General features: G+C 38.6%; 1 protein-coding gene across 2 annotated transcripts; it reads right to left on the reverse strand.

Moving 5' to 3' along the window:
- Nucleotides 1-3,958: 3,958 nt before the first annotated feature.
- On the reverse strand, nt 3,959-17,847 carry bod1l1 (biorientation of chromosomes in cell division 1-like 1). 2 transcript variants are annotated; one of them, XM_077531976.1, is made up of 27 exons: nt 17,621-17,847; nt 16,971-17,095; nt 16,570-16,763; nt 16,040-16,486; nt 15,831-15,980; nt 15,570-15,730; nt 15,294-15,390; nt 13,915-14,041; nt 13,773-13,830; nt 12,331-13,699; nt 11,189-11,244; nt 10,829-10,940; nt 10,649-10,747; nt 10,536-10,585; nt 10,411-10,453; nt 9,149-9,198; nt 9,002-9,071; nt 8,849-8,901; nt 8,695-8,761; nt 8,574-8,608; nt 8,335-8,497; nt 7,566-8,123; nt 7,436-7,491; nt 7,269-7,353; nt 7,035-7,173; nt 5,736-5,807; nt 3,959-5,602 (listed from the first exon to the last, which is right to left on the reverse strand). In XM_077531976.1, the coding sequence occupies exons 1-27, from the start codon at nt 17,735-17,737 to the stop codon at nt 5,461-5,463; spliced, it is 4,695 nt and encodes a 1,564-aa protein (XP_077388102.1). In that variant the 5' UTR covers nt 17,738-17,847; the 3' UTR covers nt 3,959-5,460. The 2 variants fall into 2 exon arrangements, with proteins under 2 accessions (XP_077388102.1, XP_077388103.1); XM_077531977.1 differs by lacking the exons at nt 8,574-8,608; nt 8,695-8,761.
- Nucleotides 17,848-18,368: the final 521 nt, after the last annotated feature.

Here is an 18,368-nt window from a genome sequence, read left to right on the forward strand (position 1 = left end):
ATATTTTTCGTGTTTTCAGCGCCTATAATCATAAATTTCCTCTACTCCACGTTTTGTTTGTTATTGGCCCTGGATCACCTGTGAATGACAGTCATAAGTGACAGCTTCCCAGCACTCCTCCCATTGGTCGAAACCAGAGCCGAAAGAAAATCATTTCCGGATTGGTGACCATAAGCGACCTGACGCTGCTTTCAGGATAATTGAACAAATCAGAACAGTTGTGCATAGTTTTTCACACTTGGCTACCACAAATGTACTCAAAAGAAATAAATAGTTTAAAATGAATCTCTAGATTACAGTTTTCCTTTTACTTTACATAATTGAACGTCATTAGCTCGTTTAGTAAATTAGATACATTTCTTTTTATCGTATTTGTCTTTAATAAAAATGTCTCCCTTTTTAAATTTTGCACGTAAAAGCAATTTAAAAACGATTCCTGCACCATCTCCACAGTTTTTTTTTATGTCATTATAGTCAACGTGAGGGAGTTTGGTGCAAAAAAAAAAAGAAAAAAGAAAAAAAGTGCCCTTGTTCTGTTTGTCTGCAGAGCGTTAACAAACTTTGCGTTGTTACGCCGTCGTTACCTGCATTGTGGATATCGTCATGGCAAGCAAAATGATGCAATATTGTATTAAAAAACACACACACACACACACATAGGCTATACAAAAAAAATAATGCAAACTAACACATATTTTAAAATACTTGAATGGATCGAAAGGATTTCTTTCATTAATAAAAAGCAAATTCTTTCTATAGGTCAAAATATCATGTTTTAAAAGAACAACACGAGGCACATTTCATAAAAATAACAAGGCCTCCGTTATGTGTGTGCTAACGTTTCTACTTATTTGATAGACCCTATGCGTGAATTAAAAAAAAAATCTATAACTTTTAGGTATACAATAAATGGATGAGGGGAAAACAATTTGAGCAATTGAATCTGGCTATTTTGACACAAATATATCGAATGGCGTAGGCCTATAGTATTTCTTACTGATTTATTACTAAAAGATAAGCTTAAATGATGATTTCAGAAAAATATTGTATTCAGAACTGATTAGAAAAATATGGATAAACAGGCTATGCGCTGAAGTGCCGTTTATTACGTCACTTGAAATGCATAAAATAAAGAAAAACTTTGGAGATAAAGGTCATGTGATTGAAGAACAGATAATTTATTGAATTTTCGATCATACAAAAATAATTTTTAAAAATGATATAACGCTTAAAAACATTTCATTTACATTTGTTTTTGATCTGCTTTCTTGCGTCCACTCTAAATTAGCTTAAATGAAAAAAAAACTTGAGTGTTTCTTAATGATGAAGGCGCCTGTCAAGAAATTTGTATTGTAATCATCATCGATCCCTAAAACAATAACTTCCTTCTCGTCATGGTCGCTGGACTGTCAGCTTCGAACTAACGACGTCATAAACGCCTACTATTAGTTTGCAACATCAAATTCAGACCTCAGTTGTCCTGATGCAATCACAACCTTTGCGGCTGAGTGAAAGAAAGAAAAAAAATCAAATGAGGCAGTTAAGGGTTATGGATATTTTCACGCAGCATCACACCTTGTTATCGTATTGTAGGCATATAGCCGACTTGTTAATGGTGCGCATGCATGCAGCATGCCATGCACTTCCTTTTGTCTTTTGACAAACTTTACAGGAAATTACTGCAACACGTTATTATATAGCCTACATGTATTTTTTTTTTTTTTGTCTATTAATAACGCGTTACTGGGATGAGCGAAGCTGAAAACTGATTTTTTTGCCATTGAAAATAATCACCTGACAAGCGCAACTTAAAAAAAAAAAAAAAAAAAAAAAAAAAAAAAAAGGAATTACATCAATTATTATTGATGTAAATCACCACTGTCAAATTCCACAATGCACCTATTTCACCTATAGCTCGCTTTTAATGTTTTACATTTACATTATTTCTTATGATGCATGTCAGTTGAGTTATAGGTTGTTTCTTGTCAAATACGGTCACTTAAAAAAATATAATGCTCAACTACAACCTGATGTTTTACATTCGAATTAACTTGGAATATTTTATATTTAAAAAAAAAAATCTTTACGTGTATTATTAGTCAATTTGTATTATTAGATTATTTACCAACCTACTTTATTAATTGCAAAATGGGTTCAGGATGAACTGCAAAAAACGACTTCTATTTTTGGAGGCCTATAACATTGATTTCAGTTGGGGGGGGGTCCAAAATTAATTATGGACATTTATGTCAAAAACAAAGCAATTACCCAAATCACTTGGCTGAGTTGTTTGAATTTATATATTTAAATTGGGGTTCAATACACGGTGAAAGAGTTCGGTCAATTCTCAACTCTTCTTTGTTGTGGAATGGAATTTCATAAAAGTACAATTTTAAACAACTCGTTGTTTTGTTTGTTGTCAACTTCAAATTTTAGCCAAGTTTGTTGCCTTGAAATTTTGAGTTCACGCAGCCTTTTTTTTTTTTTCTTTTGCGCGCAAAGGTCGCTTGTGCAAACAAAATGGCGCCATCTGCTGGTAAGAATAAAACCGTTTAAAAAAAAGCGTGAAGAAAGTGTTTGAAAGATGATATGTTTGCACTTAATGGCTCTGCCGGGAAACAGTTTATAGTGGTGGCTTCTTTTTTTTTCTCTACTCCCTCTGCAGAGACATGATGCCTTAATATCCCATAATAATAATAATAAGCAGCTCCCTGCCAGCTGTACAGTGAGGAAATCAACTTAAATGGCACATTAGGCCAACGGCACCCCAAACCCGTTTTTTTCTTCTCAACCTGCCTCATCTTGTAACTTAAATCTTTTGGTTTCAAATGTAATGTGTCTGAGCATCGCCTTGGTAACGCCTCTGTTAACCCTCCATTTTTTATTTTAATATTTTTTTACATATCCTCATAAGGACACCCTCATATTTTACGAGAATTGCTGGCAAATTGTGTTCAGATGGAGCCAATGGGGGCGTTGGGTGGGATGGGATGGCGCGGAGACACTGCCAAGACTCATTTGCAATAAATGCACCCCGCCTCCCAAAAAAAAAAAAAAAAAAAAAAACATTCTCACCAAATACCCCCATCATCCCCATCTGGATGGCACACTCAATCAAGCTCAAGGCTGGAAAGTGGGAGAAACGGGAAGGGAAGCAGCCTTTTAAGTGAGCCGGCTTTTTTTTTTTTTTTTTTTTGGTATCCCATAGAGGAATTTCGTTCGCATGCCATGAAATGGAGGAGCCCCCTAAGACAGAGCACTTAATACAGAAAAGGGAGGCCAACCTGGACTGCATTCAAAACTTATGAGTGGGCCATTAATATGAGAAGATCAGAGGTGGGGAAGCTTTTTCCCATCAGGGGCCATTTTAGATTTTAGAAAGCGTTCCATAGTGGGAAAACAGCCAAGAAATGAAAGGAGAACCCACAAGTTGGGTCTACACAGTGCTGTTCATTTTCTAAAAAACCTCTCCTCACCTGAAAATTAGTTCAGAACACAAACTTACAGGCTTTAGGAAAATGTCAGGAAAAGCCCACTAGAACATCTTACATCTAATCGGTGTTAATGAGAGACACTTATGGCGGCAGGTGTGTGCTGACTCCCACTTACCATGAGCTTTAATGGTTAATTAACTCATTAGCTCCCAAAAACGTATAAATACGTCATATTTTAAATGTTTTGTGTCCCAAAGACGTATTTATACGTTTTTTGTTGTTTTTTATGCCAGAGCATAGAGAAGGCTTTGATGCAGTCTCCCTACTGCAGAAAATGCTTGAGTGGAAGCAGAGTATAAGAGATCAACCAGGCCATGTTAAAACAAGCAGATTTCCCCACAGTTATAAGCAGAATTGTGAAAAACGATGAAACTTAGCTATGTTCTATTGCTAATTGCTGCACAGCGGAAACAGATAGGAATATACTTTTTTTGACCTGATAAAAGAAGAGACTCTAATCTCTCTTTTGGTATGTTACATATTTTTATAGCAATAGAACATAATATTTCGCGGGCCTTGAAAAATCAGTCAAAATCCAGGAAAACACTTCTGTGAAAATGGTTGGGAGTGAATGAGTTAACAGCTCCATCCCAGTCATAAGTGGGTGTGCACACTTTTGCAACCTGATAGCTTCTAAATTTCAATGGAGTTGTAAAGGTGGTAAATGTTTTTGAAATGATTGCTCTAGCTTTCGTTTTTCTTATATCACAATAGTGTGGCAATAAAACAGGGGTGTGTACTTTTTATAGCGACTGCGAATTGAGGGCCTGCAAAATGACACCGTAAAAACAACTGATCTGCTGTTGCCGTTTACAAAGAATCCAGCGAGGTGAATTATTTCCACGAGTTTTCTTATACACGGCAGTAGCATAGAATGTGATGTATAAAATTGCGTTTATCATTCGTTCAGTCGTTTTTCCAAACAAAACGGGAAGTAACCGGAGAACGACTCGTTGTCCGATTTTGTGCACAAATGGAAAATGGGGAAAAAAACGCACAACGGGCGATTTGCGACGTTTCATCCAGTTTGGCTAGTTGTGTGACCCGGAAGCAACTATTTGGTTGTTTTACCTTACTCGTGGCTTGACTTTGACGGTGGTCATGTCTTCTGGCCTCAGTTACCCTCATAGCCCCGCTGAAGGGCACATAATCACCCATATTTGCAATTCGTACTGCACACTCATTGACCATATATTACTGGATAGCTGATTGCCCACGTAAGCCAGTGAAGCCACAGGGCGGCCATCTTACAACGATCATTTCACTAGCAGATATGTATACGTACACATTAAACATATACAGTTCATACGCTGTTATATAGGGCCGAGAGGCGGGCGCGGGATTGGTGCTTGGCTGGGTGGTAATTTTTTTTTTTTTAACAAGTGGACGGTATGTACAGCTTTGAAGAGCCCCCTTTTCGTTTAGCGCTTATCCAATAATATATACAGATCAGTGGATATAGCTTCCGGGTCACAGAAATTGCATCAAGTCAAATATCCAAACTCGATGAAAAACCGTCCACTTCGCCCGTTATCGGAAAACAAGTCGTTCTCCGTTGTTTTCATTTTTGTTTTTTGGAACGAATATTGAGAAAACAAGTCTCTTTTTTTTTAATTTTTTTGTACTTGACGGTTGTTTTTTTTAACGACTAAAGGAATGATACACGGATTGCGTTTGACACGACAAGGTAGAAGAAGCGTCTTTTGTGTTTATCATAAGAACTAATCATTTGACATGTTCAAGACAACAAGAACAACAACAAAGTATGGATATAAAGACTCAAACTTATTTTGTCATTCATAGAATGAATATTTCACTATAAAACCAACGCTGAACAATTCTCAATTAATCCTATTTGTGAACATTTCAAAAGGAATGATGAAGTGTGATGATTGTTACACACATTGTTGGGGGCGGGGTCTGCTAACCTTTCATCTACCGCATCCCCCACTACAATTTTTTCAATTCAATAGTGTACATGACAACAGCGTTTTCCTCGTTTAGCCGGTGGCTCCTGTGACTTCTGCCCTCCTCGCGTTCGCACGGCAGTGGGGCTGGAGTCCAGTTTGCGGGGCCCCTTAGTGGAGCTTGCCTGGCCCCTGGTTCCGCTATGAGGGCAAAAACAACACTTCATAATGACAAACAGCGCAAAAAGAAAAAAAAAATGTCCAAAATGTGTGCAAAAGTAGCAACGGGGTCAAACCCCGAAAGATTGATCAGAAGGGTTTAGGATGAACTTACCGCGCAGAGGCTGCAGTCTCGTCTTTGCCGCTTTGTCGACTGGCCCTCGTGGATGGTTTGCTCGGTTTATTTCTGAAAAATGACCGACAATTATGACCAATACTACATTTCTTAGCATGATACAGTACAACTGAAAAATATAACGCAAACGGCTATCATAATAATGCAAACATACTTAAGTAACGCCACAAATCAAAGCTGTCTTAAATTATATTTTTATAGGAGGAATTTTTCATATATGCCTCATTAGGGTTGCAGGTGTACCTAATGTAGTGGCCTTTTAGAGTTAAAATGGAAAACTATTAGTTCAGTGCAAAAGCGAAACTCGGTACAGTGTAGCAGCAAGCGTGTGATGTAAATGTTATTTTTGCCATCCTTGAGTGTGCTTTAAACTGTTGAATGACACATCAGGTGGAATTTACTATACAACTTAACACACAACAAAATTAAAATTAGACGCGTACAAGACATACTTTGTTTTAGAAACATTGCTCATGCTAATGCTAGCAGCCAATGTAAAATCCCATTGACACGCTAACAGATTAGCATCGGGTTCGGGGAGTGATATTCCTTTTCAGAAACAAATATTCACAAACAAAAGTCAAAGATGCACATTTAGACTTTATTCTTCTACTCTTCTTATCTGAATGTAAGTGTACTCCATGCACGCATGGTGCCACACTGACCCCAAGAGGCCAAGAAGAGCACAGCAGGCGCAACCAGTATTTCATTTTGTTTATTTGTTTTTATTGCTATTATTTTAGTTTGTTACTACCAGTAAATTATTGTGTGTTGTTTTGGTAGTTGAATAAATACTAAGTTTTGATATGACTCAATAATCATGTTTTGTTTTGTTTTTTATTTTTATTTATTTTATTTTTTAAATCGCCCAGCCCTAATATATTATAGATTTGTTAAAATAGAGAATTAATTCAAGATTTTATTTTTCGTACTTTTAATGATTAAACTTGATAAAAAAAATAAAAAAAAAACACACACAAATGCATCATCTCAAGAAATGAGAATACTGTATTACAAAATAATAAAAATGATTTTGATTCTAAATTATGTACACCTTTAGTAGTGTTTTCCTGTTTAATTAATCTGTATTAATAATAATAATAAATTTTATTTGTATAGCTCTTTTCAAAACACTCACTTTATAAAAATATATATAAAAATAAATAAAATAAACAAGTTTGACTTTTTGAATTGAAAAACTGAAATGCACAAACCTTTCCTACAATATTTCAATCTATTGAGCCCAATCTGTACATTAAACATGTATGAATTCATCACCTTTCAGCCTCCAGCCGAGACGCCAAACGGGTTGTCGCTCTGCTTTTCGTTTCTTTGCCGTCGTCGTCTTTCTCCCCGCTGTCCTCATCCTCGTCATTCTGCTCTGCCTCCTTTTCGCCTGCCGTTTTCACTTTTTTATCTGCCGGCACGACACGCAGATGTCAACTTTGAAAAGAACGACGCCTTCCTTCACTTTTCAGTCCGAATCACTCATGAGGGACAGCGAAAAAGCACCTGAGTCGTCCGAGGGTGTCGCCACCTTGGGGGGTCTTCCCCTCCGAGTGGGCTTCTTGGGAGTGGAATCTTGCCGCTCGTCAACCTGAAGACGTTCAACAACACTCTCTTAACAGACTTCAAGTCAAATAAGACGACGGCGCTTCAAACTCTTGTCGCCCACGTACGTCGTCGGGTTTCTTCCCACTCTCCTCTTTTGCGTCCTCGTCTTTGGATGGAGAAGCTGAAAAAGCGTTGACTGATTTACACATCATGAAATCACACTAACAAGGTTGTGACAAAAGTTCTGTCCCCTACTTGTGTCTTCGTGTGTCTCCTTGATGGCCTCTTCACTTGTGTACTCAACTGTAGAGTCCAATATGGCCGCCTCATTGGTTTCCATTGTCACCTCCTCACTTGTGTTTTCGTCACTAACATCCTCCGTGGCCTCCTTATTTGTGTCCTTGGCCGCCTCGTGTGTGTCCTCACTGTCTTTGATGGTCTCCTTGATTGTATTTTTTGCCGCTTCCTCACTTTTTTCATTTGGAGCCTCCTCATTTGTTACTTGTACGGCCTCCTCACTCGCGTCCTTCATATCTTCCTCACTTGTATCCTTTCCTGCCTCCTCACTTGTGTCCTCGACGGTTTCTTCACTTTTGTCTTTTATAGTCTCCGTACGTGTGCCCTTCAAAGCCTCCTCATTTGCGTTTACAGTCGCATCACCTGTGTCTTTTGCGGCCTCCTCACTCGTTTCCACAGTTGCCTCCGGACTTGCGTCCTTCGGCACCTCCTCACTGGTGTTTTCGATCAACTCGTCTCCCATTTGAGGTTCTCCAGTCTTTGCTGAGCTCTTCTTCTTCTTCAGTGGCGGTTCATCTGAAAATGAGGACGTCACAATTTCAAGCCGATATATAGGGGAATCTCGGGACCCGAAATTTGAGATTTAAAAAAAATAAAATAAAAAAATAAACGGCAGCGCAACAGCTTCAATATAAAAAACAAAATAGAAGTCAAGATACCACTGAGTATATTTAAATAAAAAGCATGCAAAGAACTGATTGTAGTTTTTTTTTTGTTAGCGTCCTACCAGCTGAGTTTCCTTTGGCTGCTGAACGTCTCTCTCTGCGACTCGGCGTCATCTCCCTCTTCTCCAACTGCTTCACCGGATCCTCCTCCACCTCTTCTACGGCTTTGGACGATCGTCCCCTGCGTGGAGTTTTCACCTCCGCAATCTTCGGCTGATCAGCTTCCTACAAACAATTTTCTTAAAAATTGATGATTTAAGTGTATTTTTTCTCGAGTTAGGCGTCTGACGCCATTGAGCACCTCAGATGACGGTTCTTTTGCGTCCTGATCTTCACCTGTTGAATATTAAAAGTGGTTGCTGTCAAATCTCATTTTGGCAATTTTGCTGCATTTCTAATATCTACCATCTTAGAAGTATTACCGCTTTCATTCGCCGTTACAGAATTCTGACTGGACAGCTTTCGTTTACGTCCGCCTCGTCCTCTTTCCTGTTGCGATTTTTATTTTATTTTTTTAAATACACGATAGTAACATCAGAAGCATCAAGGACAATCTACTGCACATGTACGAGTTACCTTCTCTGAACCCTCAGAGATCTTCTCTGGCTGACGGCTGTCCGAGCTCTTGCCTGGTTGAATGATGACAACACAATGAAGATGTGGTTCAACGAGAAAAATATATCGCTACTAAAATATAAAAACATATTTTTAAATGACTGAATTACACACTTTCTTGTTTGTCCACTTGTGGTCCACTCTCAGGTTCTGTGACCACTCCGAGTGGCGAGCTGAGTTCCACCTAAACAAATGAAATGAACAAGGTGCAGATCTGGAAGTGGCAAAGCTGTTTCTTTGGGAACAAAAGATCCAACTTACAGTTTGAGCACCACACTCCTCCTCCTCCTGTTTTTCCAGATCGTCTTTTCCTGATGATGACAAGGCAACAAGTTAATATTTGAATAAAATAATTACTTTAACTGGCTACAACATAATATAATTAATCAAACTTAATAATATAACATTTGATTTTTGACTGAGACATATTCATTTAACACAATGTTTACTACGTAATGTGGTCGTAGTTCAATGGTACAGAAATGCATTGTTGAAAGTGTATTTTTTGGGGGGGGGAATACAATTTGGTATACAGCATCTATTTAATATTTGTAGAAATACAGTAATACAGTGAACCCGCCATTCATCATACAGGTTCACATTCCTCAACAGAGAAACTGTTTTAACCCCATGTTTCATTTGTTTATTATACCTCCAGCCACTAAGGGGCAGTGTTTCATTGTTAATGATCTGAGCCACTGGCCAGGTTTCCAGTAAAGCATTTTTTGTTGTTAATTTTGATTGTTTTTTTTGTTTTGTTTTTCAAGAAAATAAATGTCAATCATTATTTCAATTGTTTTTTATGCCAAGTGCAATAAGTCAAAATAAAACAATCAGTAACCGAAAGTGTGTAGTAGACTAAGTGGTTGTGGACACGTCTCTATGGAGACCATTAACTTTATAAAAAAAATAAAAAATAAAAGATATAGTTTTACTCATCCCAAACACTTTAAACACAGTTAAACTTCATAGTATAAAAAACCCCAAAACAAACACACACAAAAAAACACACAAAACAAATGAAATACATTGAAATCGTATTTACGCACACAACAAATTCAAAGCATAAAATACATAGAAAATACTGTACTGTGTGTGTTTCAATTCATGAGTTAAGATGCGGGGTCTGGTATGTGAGTGTCTGGGCGTGAGCTGTGGTCAACAGCAGCTACTGTGTGAGTTTGTTGTTGTGTGTTTTACTATTCACTCGGAATTAAACAGCTGAAAAGTACATGGGTGATTGTTACTCTCCTTTCCTACATACTATGGCATGATAATAAGTAGACTGTAAAAACTTATTTATAAAAAAAAAAAAAAAAAAAAAAAAAAAAAGGCTATATGCTACTGATGTCCGTTATATAGTGTAGTACACAAATAGATATGATGCACAAGAAAGTGTCATGGTTTGTGAACCACAAGGGACAATACTGTACCTCACATGTTGACTCTCATTAAATGGTGCTGGTGTACCTAATGTAGTGGCCTACAAGTGTATTCACCCTCTTATTAAATTGTTTACGTACCATTAGTGATGTCCATCTCCTTCTTGGCTAAAATCTCATCTGCCTAAAATTCAGAAGAAAGATTGTTACATTTTTTGTCATGTTTATGACAAAGAAAGGAGAGTAAAGTAGAAGTGGTTTCTCACTTGTTCCTCACTGGTGCTCGTTTCTGTGTCAGCATTCAATTGTGTTTGCTCTAAATATGACAAGTCGATATTATGTCAGATGGAGAAAGAGTCTTTTTGTAAAACGTTCTTACCTTGAGGACTAGAAACATTCTCTCCGGTAGGTGCTTCAAAAGGAGGTACGGCAACATTTTCCTCCACGTTTCCTGTGCCGTCATCAGCAACTGGAACATCTACAATACAACAAATCAGTATTAAACTATCATTAAAACGTCGCAAATATTATTCTTGGGATAATCATTTATTACACTTACGTTCATCAGCAGGTGTTGCCTGTTTTTCAGCTGGCTCTGAGTCAGCAGCTTTTTCTCCAGCTTTGGACTCTTCTTCATTAGAAGGAAGGTCACATGGCTGGACGTCATTCTCCTGCACGCAGAACAGTCACATTCGGACATGAGCAGTGACTCATTCAATTCCAAATTGAAACGATTGAAATTATTCAAGGAACAGATAGCTAACATGATGATAGGTGTGTCTGTAGCATATACACAGATTTATTAAGGGAGCCATTATAGATTCCACAGAAAATTACAAAGACGGTGAACCAGGACCACTGAAGGTAAGATGTGAAAACGTGAAATAAAAAAATCCTAAGATTAGCAAAGGCAATGTACCTGAAGAGCAGGCAGGAGAGGCGTTCCACCACTTGTTGCATCCATTTCAGATTTATCTACAAAGAGGCAAACATCACAACTTGGTGAAAACAAACATTCATTATCCCAAATGATGTTTATTTGGCTTTGGGGTGAAATTTCAGGATGAACCTAACATGTAATAGTAGCAACTTGACTCATAAGTTAAGTTTTGGCTCAGTTGTGGCATATCTGAAGCAACATCAACCTGGGAATGGATCGTTTTTGTCTTGCCAAGTTGCAAGTCAAGGTACTTACTGTATAACATTTAGTCATTTACAAGTGAAATTCATTTGATCTTTCCTCAACCTTTGAGTTCATCTGTTTATTTTTCTAAGTTGTTTTCTAGAATGAAAGAGAAAACTCTTTCATGTTAGAAAACAACTTAGAAAAAAAAAAGGTCTGAAAGAACAGTTGGACGTGCATTCGATATAAGGATGAACAATTTTCAAAAATAATATTATATAATAGAGTCTTTTTTTTCCCCCTCAATGCAATTTACTACAGAATTATTTTTTCAAGGACTAAATTTATTTTACATCAACGTTTTGGTTTTATGGGTTAGGCTTATGTGGGATTAAAGGCAAATGAACCAATGTAATAATAAAAAAAATAAATAAAAGTTTTTTTTTTTTTTAATTTACTTCGTTAACTACATCACAAAATTCTACCAAATAAGTTCACAATATGTAAACATGCGCACTGCATTTCTCAAGTACAAGGCCATTTTCAGCAATAAAAAGTTAAAATTTTGTCTAGAATTAATTTGATAACGTCATTATTTTTTCATTTACGCCTTCAAAAACACATTTTGCCACTTACTGTCAACTGAAAATGACATCACAGCTGCTCAATGTTCAGGTAACGACCAAGCACGGCTCACCTGTTGTCTGGCATTGGTCATGTGTCATTAGCAAACTGAGTCATGATTGGCCGTTACCTACTGAGCACACATGATGTCATTTTCAATCAATAGTAAGTGGCAAAACTCATTTTTAAAGTTATTAATTATACATGAAAAATAATCTAATTGCTTAGAGACAAAATTGTCCTAATTAAAGGTTTCAAGTTTACCTGTAAATGTTATAGTGCATTTTCCTGAAAATAATTAATTATATGCTTACCTTCACTGTTCAATTTGTCATCATCAATCTTCACTGTCTGGTATGCAACGGGTGACACTTCCGAAGCATCACCTTGTGGGTTCTGCTTGTTCTCCTCCGACTCCTCCTTCAGTCCGTGGCTCATGAAGCCGGGGGACAAAGCGCTGTCGGGGTCCATGGAGAGCAGCGTGAGGGCCGCCTCTTTCATCTTCAAGTCGGCGTCCTGCAGTTGGGTTCGCTCCGGGCCGCCCGCCGCGTGCATCCTGGCGTCCATGGCCGAGGTGCACACGTCCATCAGCGTCAGCAGGGCGTCAGCCTCCGGGGGCACGACGGGCGTTTCTAGTGAGGAAGCGACGGCGGGCGGTTCCGACGTGTCGGGTTTGTCTTCTCTGGGTGCTTTCTTCTCCTCGTTGCTCTCGTCCTTCTTCTCTTTCTTGTCCACTTTTTTCTTCTTGACGTCAGACTCTTCCGAGCTTCTCCTCTGTTCCTTCATAGGTCCCTCTTTCTTCTTCTCAGGTTTCAAACTGTGAGTTTTCTTGTCCGGCTTTGCTGGCGTGTGAGATTTGGGATCCTCTCGAGATTTGGTTTTTCCTTTCTCGGCTGGTTTGACCCTTTTGGGGGATTTGTCGGCGTCAGCGAGCGTCTTGTTGGGTTGCTCGGCTTTCACCTTGTCTTTGTTTTCCATTTTTACTTTGGGTTTGTCCGCTTGACGGTCTTCGCTGTGGCTCTTTGACCTTTTCAGGATGTCTTTGGAGTGTTTCTCCTTCTTCTTGCCGCCGTCCACGCCTTCTTCCAAGGAGCCGGAAGAATCAGGGCGGAGCACTTGCTTTGCATCACTTTTTGCAGTTGTTTTATCTCCTTTGATCCTTTCTTTCTCTTTCATCTTGTCTTTCTCCCGACTCTTGTCTTTCTCGGCAGACTGGGCCCGCATCCTCTTGGTCGAAACCTCGTCAGCCTCGGACACGGACGACTTCGGTTCCTTCGCAGTGGTCGCTTTCTTCTCATTTTTCACTTTAGGTTTCTTCTCGCCTCTCTCATCGGACGACGTCTTGGCAGAATCCTTTTGCTGGGTTTCGTTGGCCTGCGGTTCCGGTTTCTTCTCCTGTTTCTGTTTGAGCTTGGGTAGCTCTTCGGAGGCAGCACGTTCTTTGTCTTTGCGTTCCTTGCGGGACGGGCGGTCGAACTTCCCGATGGAGCGCTGCCGGAGAGCCTCCTGCGAGCCCAGCTCCAAGTCCAAGATGAAGGAGTGCGTGCGGTTTTTGTCAGGGAGCTTTTTGGCGTCCGAATCGTCGCCGCTTGTTCTTCTGTGCCTCTCATCGGACACCGAAGACTCGGACAGATTTCTTACCAGCTTGTGTTGTAGGCTACGTGATGGTGTTGATTTTGCTTCCTGGAAATGATGTAATCATACAGCTCATCATATCATTTACTGTTTAGTTTCATCCATGACGGCAGTTACGTACTGGCTTCTTCGATGTTTCTCCTGCTTCTTTTTTCTTGCTGGTCGCATCATCTTCTTTCCTAAATGAACACAAACATGAGCAGATTCCATTAAAAAAATAAATACAGGCAACAAAGCAATAATGATGTATCTTTCGGACTCACTTTGAGTCGAGCTTCCTCTTTCTGCTGAGAGCCACTTTTTTCTCCAGAACTTTGCGCTCTTTTCGGGCTTCTTTGGCTCGGGGTGTCTCGAGCCCAGCCGATGGGCTGCGCTTCTCTTTTTTATCATCTGTGCAGGGGACATGATGGCCAAGTGTTATTCAAATGAGGTTTAGAATGCATAAAAAAATTGTCAATTGACAGATGGAAGTCAACCCAAAAACATGTTCTTGACAATATGTTCTATGCAGCCTCACTAGTCTAATCTAAATATGGTATTCTGGTTAAAATTGTGCTAGTGGAATATGAGTTAAGCAGGATAAGGCAGCCATTTTGCCACTTGCTGTTGAGTGAAAACGACGTCAGAGTTGCTCAGGTAACAACCAATCACAGCTCAGCTTCAGAAAACAGGTGAGCTCTGATTGGTCATTGCCTGAGCAACTGAGATGTCATCTTCAGTCGACAGCAAGTGTCAAAATGGCCGCCCCGAGATGGGAAAAAAAATGACTGGATTTTGCTGCACAACTCATATTCCACAAATATAATATTAATCGGAATGTCATGTTTAGACTAGTGAGGTCAAATATAACATATCATTGTCAAGAAATGTTTAAGGTTCCTCTGTTGTTGCCCAAATTTTCCCCCACGAAGGGTTCCAGTGCTGCTAACCAAGCTGGTCGGGACAAAATTTCATTAAGTCACAATCTGGAAAATTTCTGATTTTTTAAAAATGTATTCATTTGTTTGTTTGTTTTTTTTGGTCAGTCAACACATGTGGGTGTCAATATTACAAATTATTGACCAATCATTAAGTGTTGAAAATGGCTTGCTTGCTTTGATGATGTTAATTGTTGAAGAAACATGCTGTTTTTGAAATCTTGAAAAGTGACGACTTTGGAGCTACAAGGTTTTTGGCTCGAGCGGTAAATATTGGGCAACAGCCAACATATAATAAAGGAAAAAGTTTGGATGCACTTTTTAATTTCCAAACCTTTTACGGTCTGATATTCAGTGTATTTATTGTATAGTATATATACTGCATGTATTATATTTATTGGTTGTGAAAATAATTATGTGTATGAATATGGACAATATTTTTTTTCCAACTAGTGTGTTTTTTGTTGTTCTTTATGTTTGTATTTTCTTATATTGGACTCGGGGAACATTTGATAGGAGATGGCTCTGGAATAAAACAATATATTTCAATGAATTTAAGCATTAAAGCAAGATAATTTGAGGATCTTCAAGTATGTTTTTTCTATAGGCAACATGAAACAAATTTAACCTGAAAGCAGATAATGATGTTGAAACGTGGACACGCCTCTTTTTTAACACGACAGTCGACACCAAATTCACGAGGAGGATGTTCCATGTAGACATACCTTGTTCTTCAGACTGTGCTGCTTTCTGCTTGCGCTTCTCTTCCATTCGCTCTCGATTTTGCTGCCTTTTCAGCAGTCGTTCCTCTTTGTCCTTGGCCTGAAGAGCACATTGAAGAGACACCTTTTTTTTTTTTTTTTTTTAAATGTACTACCTCTGCCAAAGAAGCAGTTTTATTTGCCTAGTTATCAAGATCCAATACTCAATTTGTTGTAATAGTGAGGATGGAATGTTTTTCAATTTGTTATAAGATAATGTAAATTCCTTGATGAACTCACCGCAGATCTCCTCCGTTCCTCGACAGTGACCTCGTCATCCGAGTCGCTATAGTAACGGGAGTACAGGAAGGGCTTGTGCACGTAGGCCTTGCGGCGAGGTTTACTCTCTTTGCCTTCTTCTCCTGTCTCCTCGCTCGCTTCTTTTTTGTCTGAGTTCACACCTTAAAGTGGGAAAAGAAGGGGGGAAAAAAATCATGAGCCAACATAAACGTATTGTGTTGCCTTATGGGTAAAAAGTAAGAAGAAGAATAGAAGTGAGACCATCGGGTACACGCTCGCCCTCCTCAGAGGACTCGGACAACGGCTCGTCGTCTTCGCTCTCCCCTTCGAATGATGACAGGTCGCTGGTGTGCACGGAACTCACTGTGATGTCACTCAGGCCGTCCAAGTCGGAGTCCTCCAAAGAATACTCTGCAAATGACGGCACGTTTATTTTTCGCAGAGGATCAAGAACATTCATCTACACTGACCTTCCTTTATCCTCTCTTTGGCTTTCTGCTTGGCCTGATAGCTTTCTTCCTCCGCTTTCTCCTCTGAAGGTTTCCCACTTGTTTTGCCACCCCCTTTAGGTTTCTCCTCAGCCTGCTCTTCAGTTCTCGGTTCTTCCTCTTCCACCTTTACCTGCTCAGTAGAGATTTCCTTCCAAACGTCCATCTGCTCCGGAGGGTCATCCGTCTTGACTTCTAATTCCTGGAACTCGGCCCCCAGTTTTTCTTCATCTGCTTCTGCCTGCTCACTCTTCCTGTCTTCCTCCTCATCCAGACTCATGTCCTGCTCGCCGTCTTCAACGGGATCGTCGACAGCTTTGCGACCCTTCTCGGTGGACCTGGTTTTGGCCTCCTGGTTGAGAGAGGTGATGGCGTCCAGGATGGACATGGCGTCTGTGGCAGCAGTGGACGTCGGCACGGATGTTGAGGCTGCACAATAACAGGGTTTTAATTAACAATATCATTCTGAGAGGCTTTATGAGCAGGTGTCTGAAGAACGACATCAAACGTACGCTGCTGAGGGATGACGGCGTCTACATTGGTCTCCGTCGGGGGCATCGGCGGTGCTGGCGGCTCCTCACTGGTGGTGCCGGGCGACAGAAACTGGTGGACCACTTTCTCCACCTGTGGCCTGAAGAGGTGGTTGACTTTGGGATCCACCACCTGGGCTACGATTCTGTCTACTCCCTGCTCCAGCATGCCGGATCTAAGAGGGATGGGTTGCTTTCAGGTTTGACAAGTTTCATTTCAAACTTGAATACATGGAGAGCAGATGTAAAAAAAATAAATAAATAATAATAATAAATATATATATATATATATATATATATATATATATATATATATATATATATATATATATATATATATATATATATATATATATATATATATATATATATATAAAACTTACTGCAGCACAAGTTGCCTGATGTTGTTTCGCAACTGGTTTTTGTTCAACTGGGGGCTCCATGTATGGTTTGAGAGGTGATTGGAGACAAAGTTGTCTACTCGTTGTTTCAGGTTCAGATAAGCTGGCTGAAAAATACATGAAATATGTTAATTTATAAGTCATTCAAATGCCAACGTTCCATTATTTATCCTGTGATGTTGTAATGAAATCGTTTGTTCAAACTACAGTGTGGGAAACTAATTGTGCTTGTCCACATCATACATTTACTTAAAAACATAAGGCAAACAACTGCAGCAAATTACTTTAAATAAAAGAGTGGAGAATTTTCTGTATTTATTTAATTGTATCTATCTTATTCAATTTATGTACAAGCAATTATCATTTTCTGTCTTACAACTGTGCGACAATTTAAAGAAAGTTGTCTGGCAGCATTGCGGGTGTAGCAAAGAAACAGTAACTTTAATTCAACAATTTAGAATAAATCCCTTTAATCACTATTAGTATTTTTGTATCAGTGCATAGGTAGTTACTGTTAGCTAGCTTGTTCCAACACATGCAGTGAGCCAATTTAAACTACTTTTAAAGAATAATTTTCATCTTGAAACGTTAAATATATGCTTTTATAAGTATTCATTTCGTTATGTCGTTACCTTAGTGTCGACGTCTGCGAGGCAGTCTCTCCTGAACTGGTCGAAGAGTCCTTGTGTTTTTAAGTGATTAACGATCATTGACACTAGCTGCGGATCACCGGGTGGTAAACCCGCCATTTTGAAATCAAACGGATTAATTTTTAATCAACAAAACAAGCATATCGGGATCGATTGCGGGAGTTTTTATTTTGGTGCGCAGCGGTAAGAACGATTTCATCCCGGAAGAGTTTAAATACAAACATTTTGGTGAACCGGAAATACAACTATGGCTTCCTGTTTTAAAATGAGAGGATAGTCAGTGCGTTTCGTGAACATGTATTTTACGATTGCATAATTGTAAATTATTTAATAAAATGAAAGAAAAAAGGTTAAATGAATTATGCTTACATTATTGAGTTTAAAAACGGACAGCTCGTTCTTAGAAATTTATACTAAATTGTAATGATTTGTAAAACAAAAATTGAATAATTTCATACGTTTAAGTGAATCATGCATGCAAATTAATTATTTTTTCTAATATTAAAATTAATGAATAATATATATTTTTTAAAACTGCGTCTACCAATTTTTTATTTTTATTTTTTAATTTTTTTACTAACGTCGTATTTTGTTATTTACAATAAATCAGTTAAACACCTAATTATGAATGAATGACATTTTCAATAATTAGGTAACTCAAAGTTGTATGATTTATCAAAAAATAAATAAATAAATAAATAAATAATAATGATAATAATAATAATAATAC

The sequence above is a fragment of the Festucalex cinctus genome, chromosome 9 (genome assembly GCF_051991245.1).
Source record: "Festucalex cinctus isolate MCC-2025b chromosome 9, RoL_Fcin_1.0, whole genome shotgun sequence".
Lineage (NCBI taxonomy): Eukaryota > Metazoa > Chordata > Actinopteri > Syngnathiformes > Syngnathidae > Festucalex > Festucalex cinctus.

Bases quoted from the DNA above. Each gene is read 5' to 3' on its own strand.
- bod1l1 (XM_077531976.1), bottom strand. From the start codon at position 17,737: ATGGCGGGTTTACCACCCGGTGATCCGCAGCTAGTGTCAATGATCGTT. The intron at 15,731-15,830 runs GTCTCACTTCTA...TCCCACTTTAAG, and splicing joins GGGCGAGCGTGTACCCGATG to GTGTGAACTCAGACAAAAAA. The intron at 9,072-9,148 runs GTAAGTTGGATC...TCATTTGTTTAG, and splicing joins AGGAGTGTGGTGCTCAAACT to GTGGAACTCAGCTCGCCACT.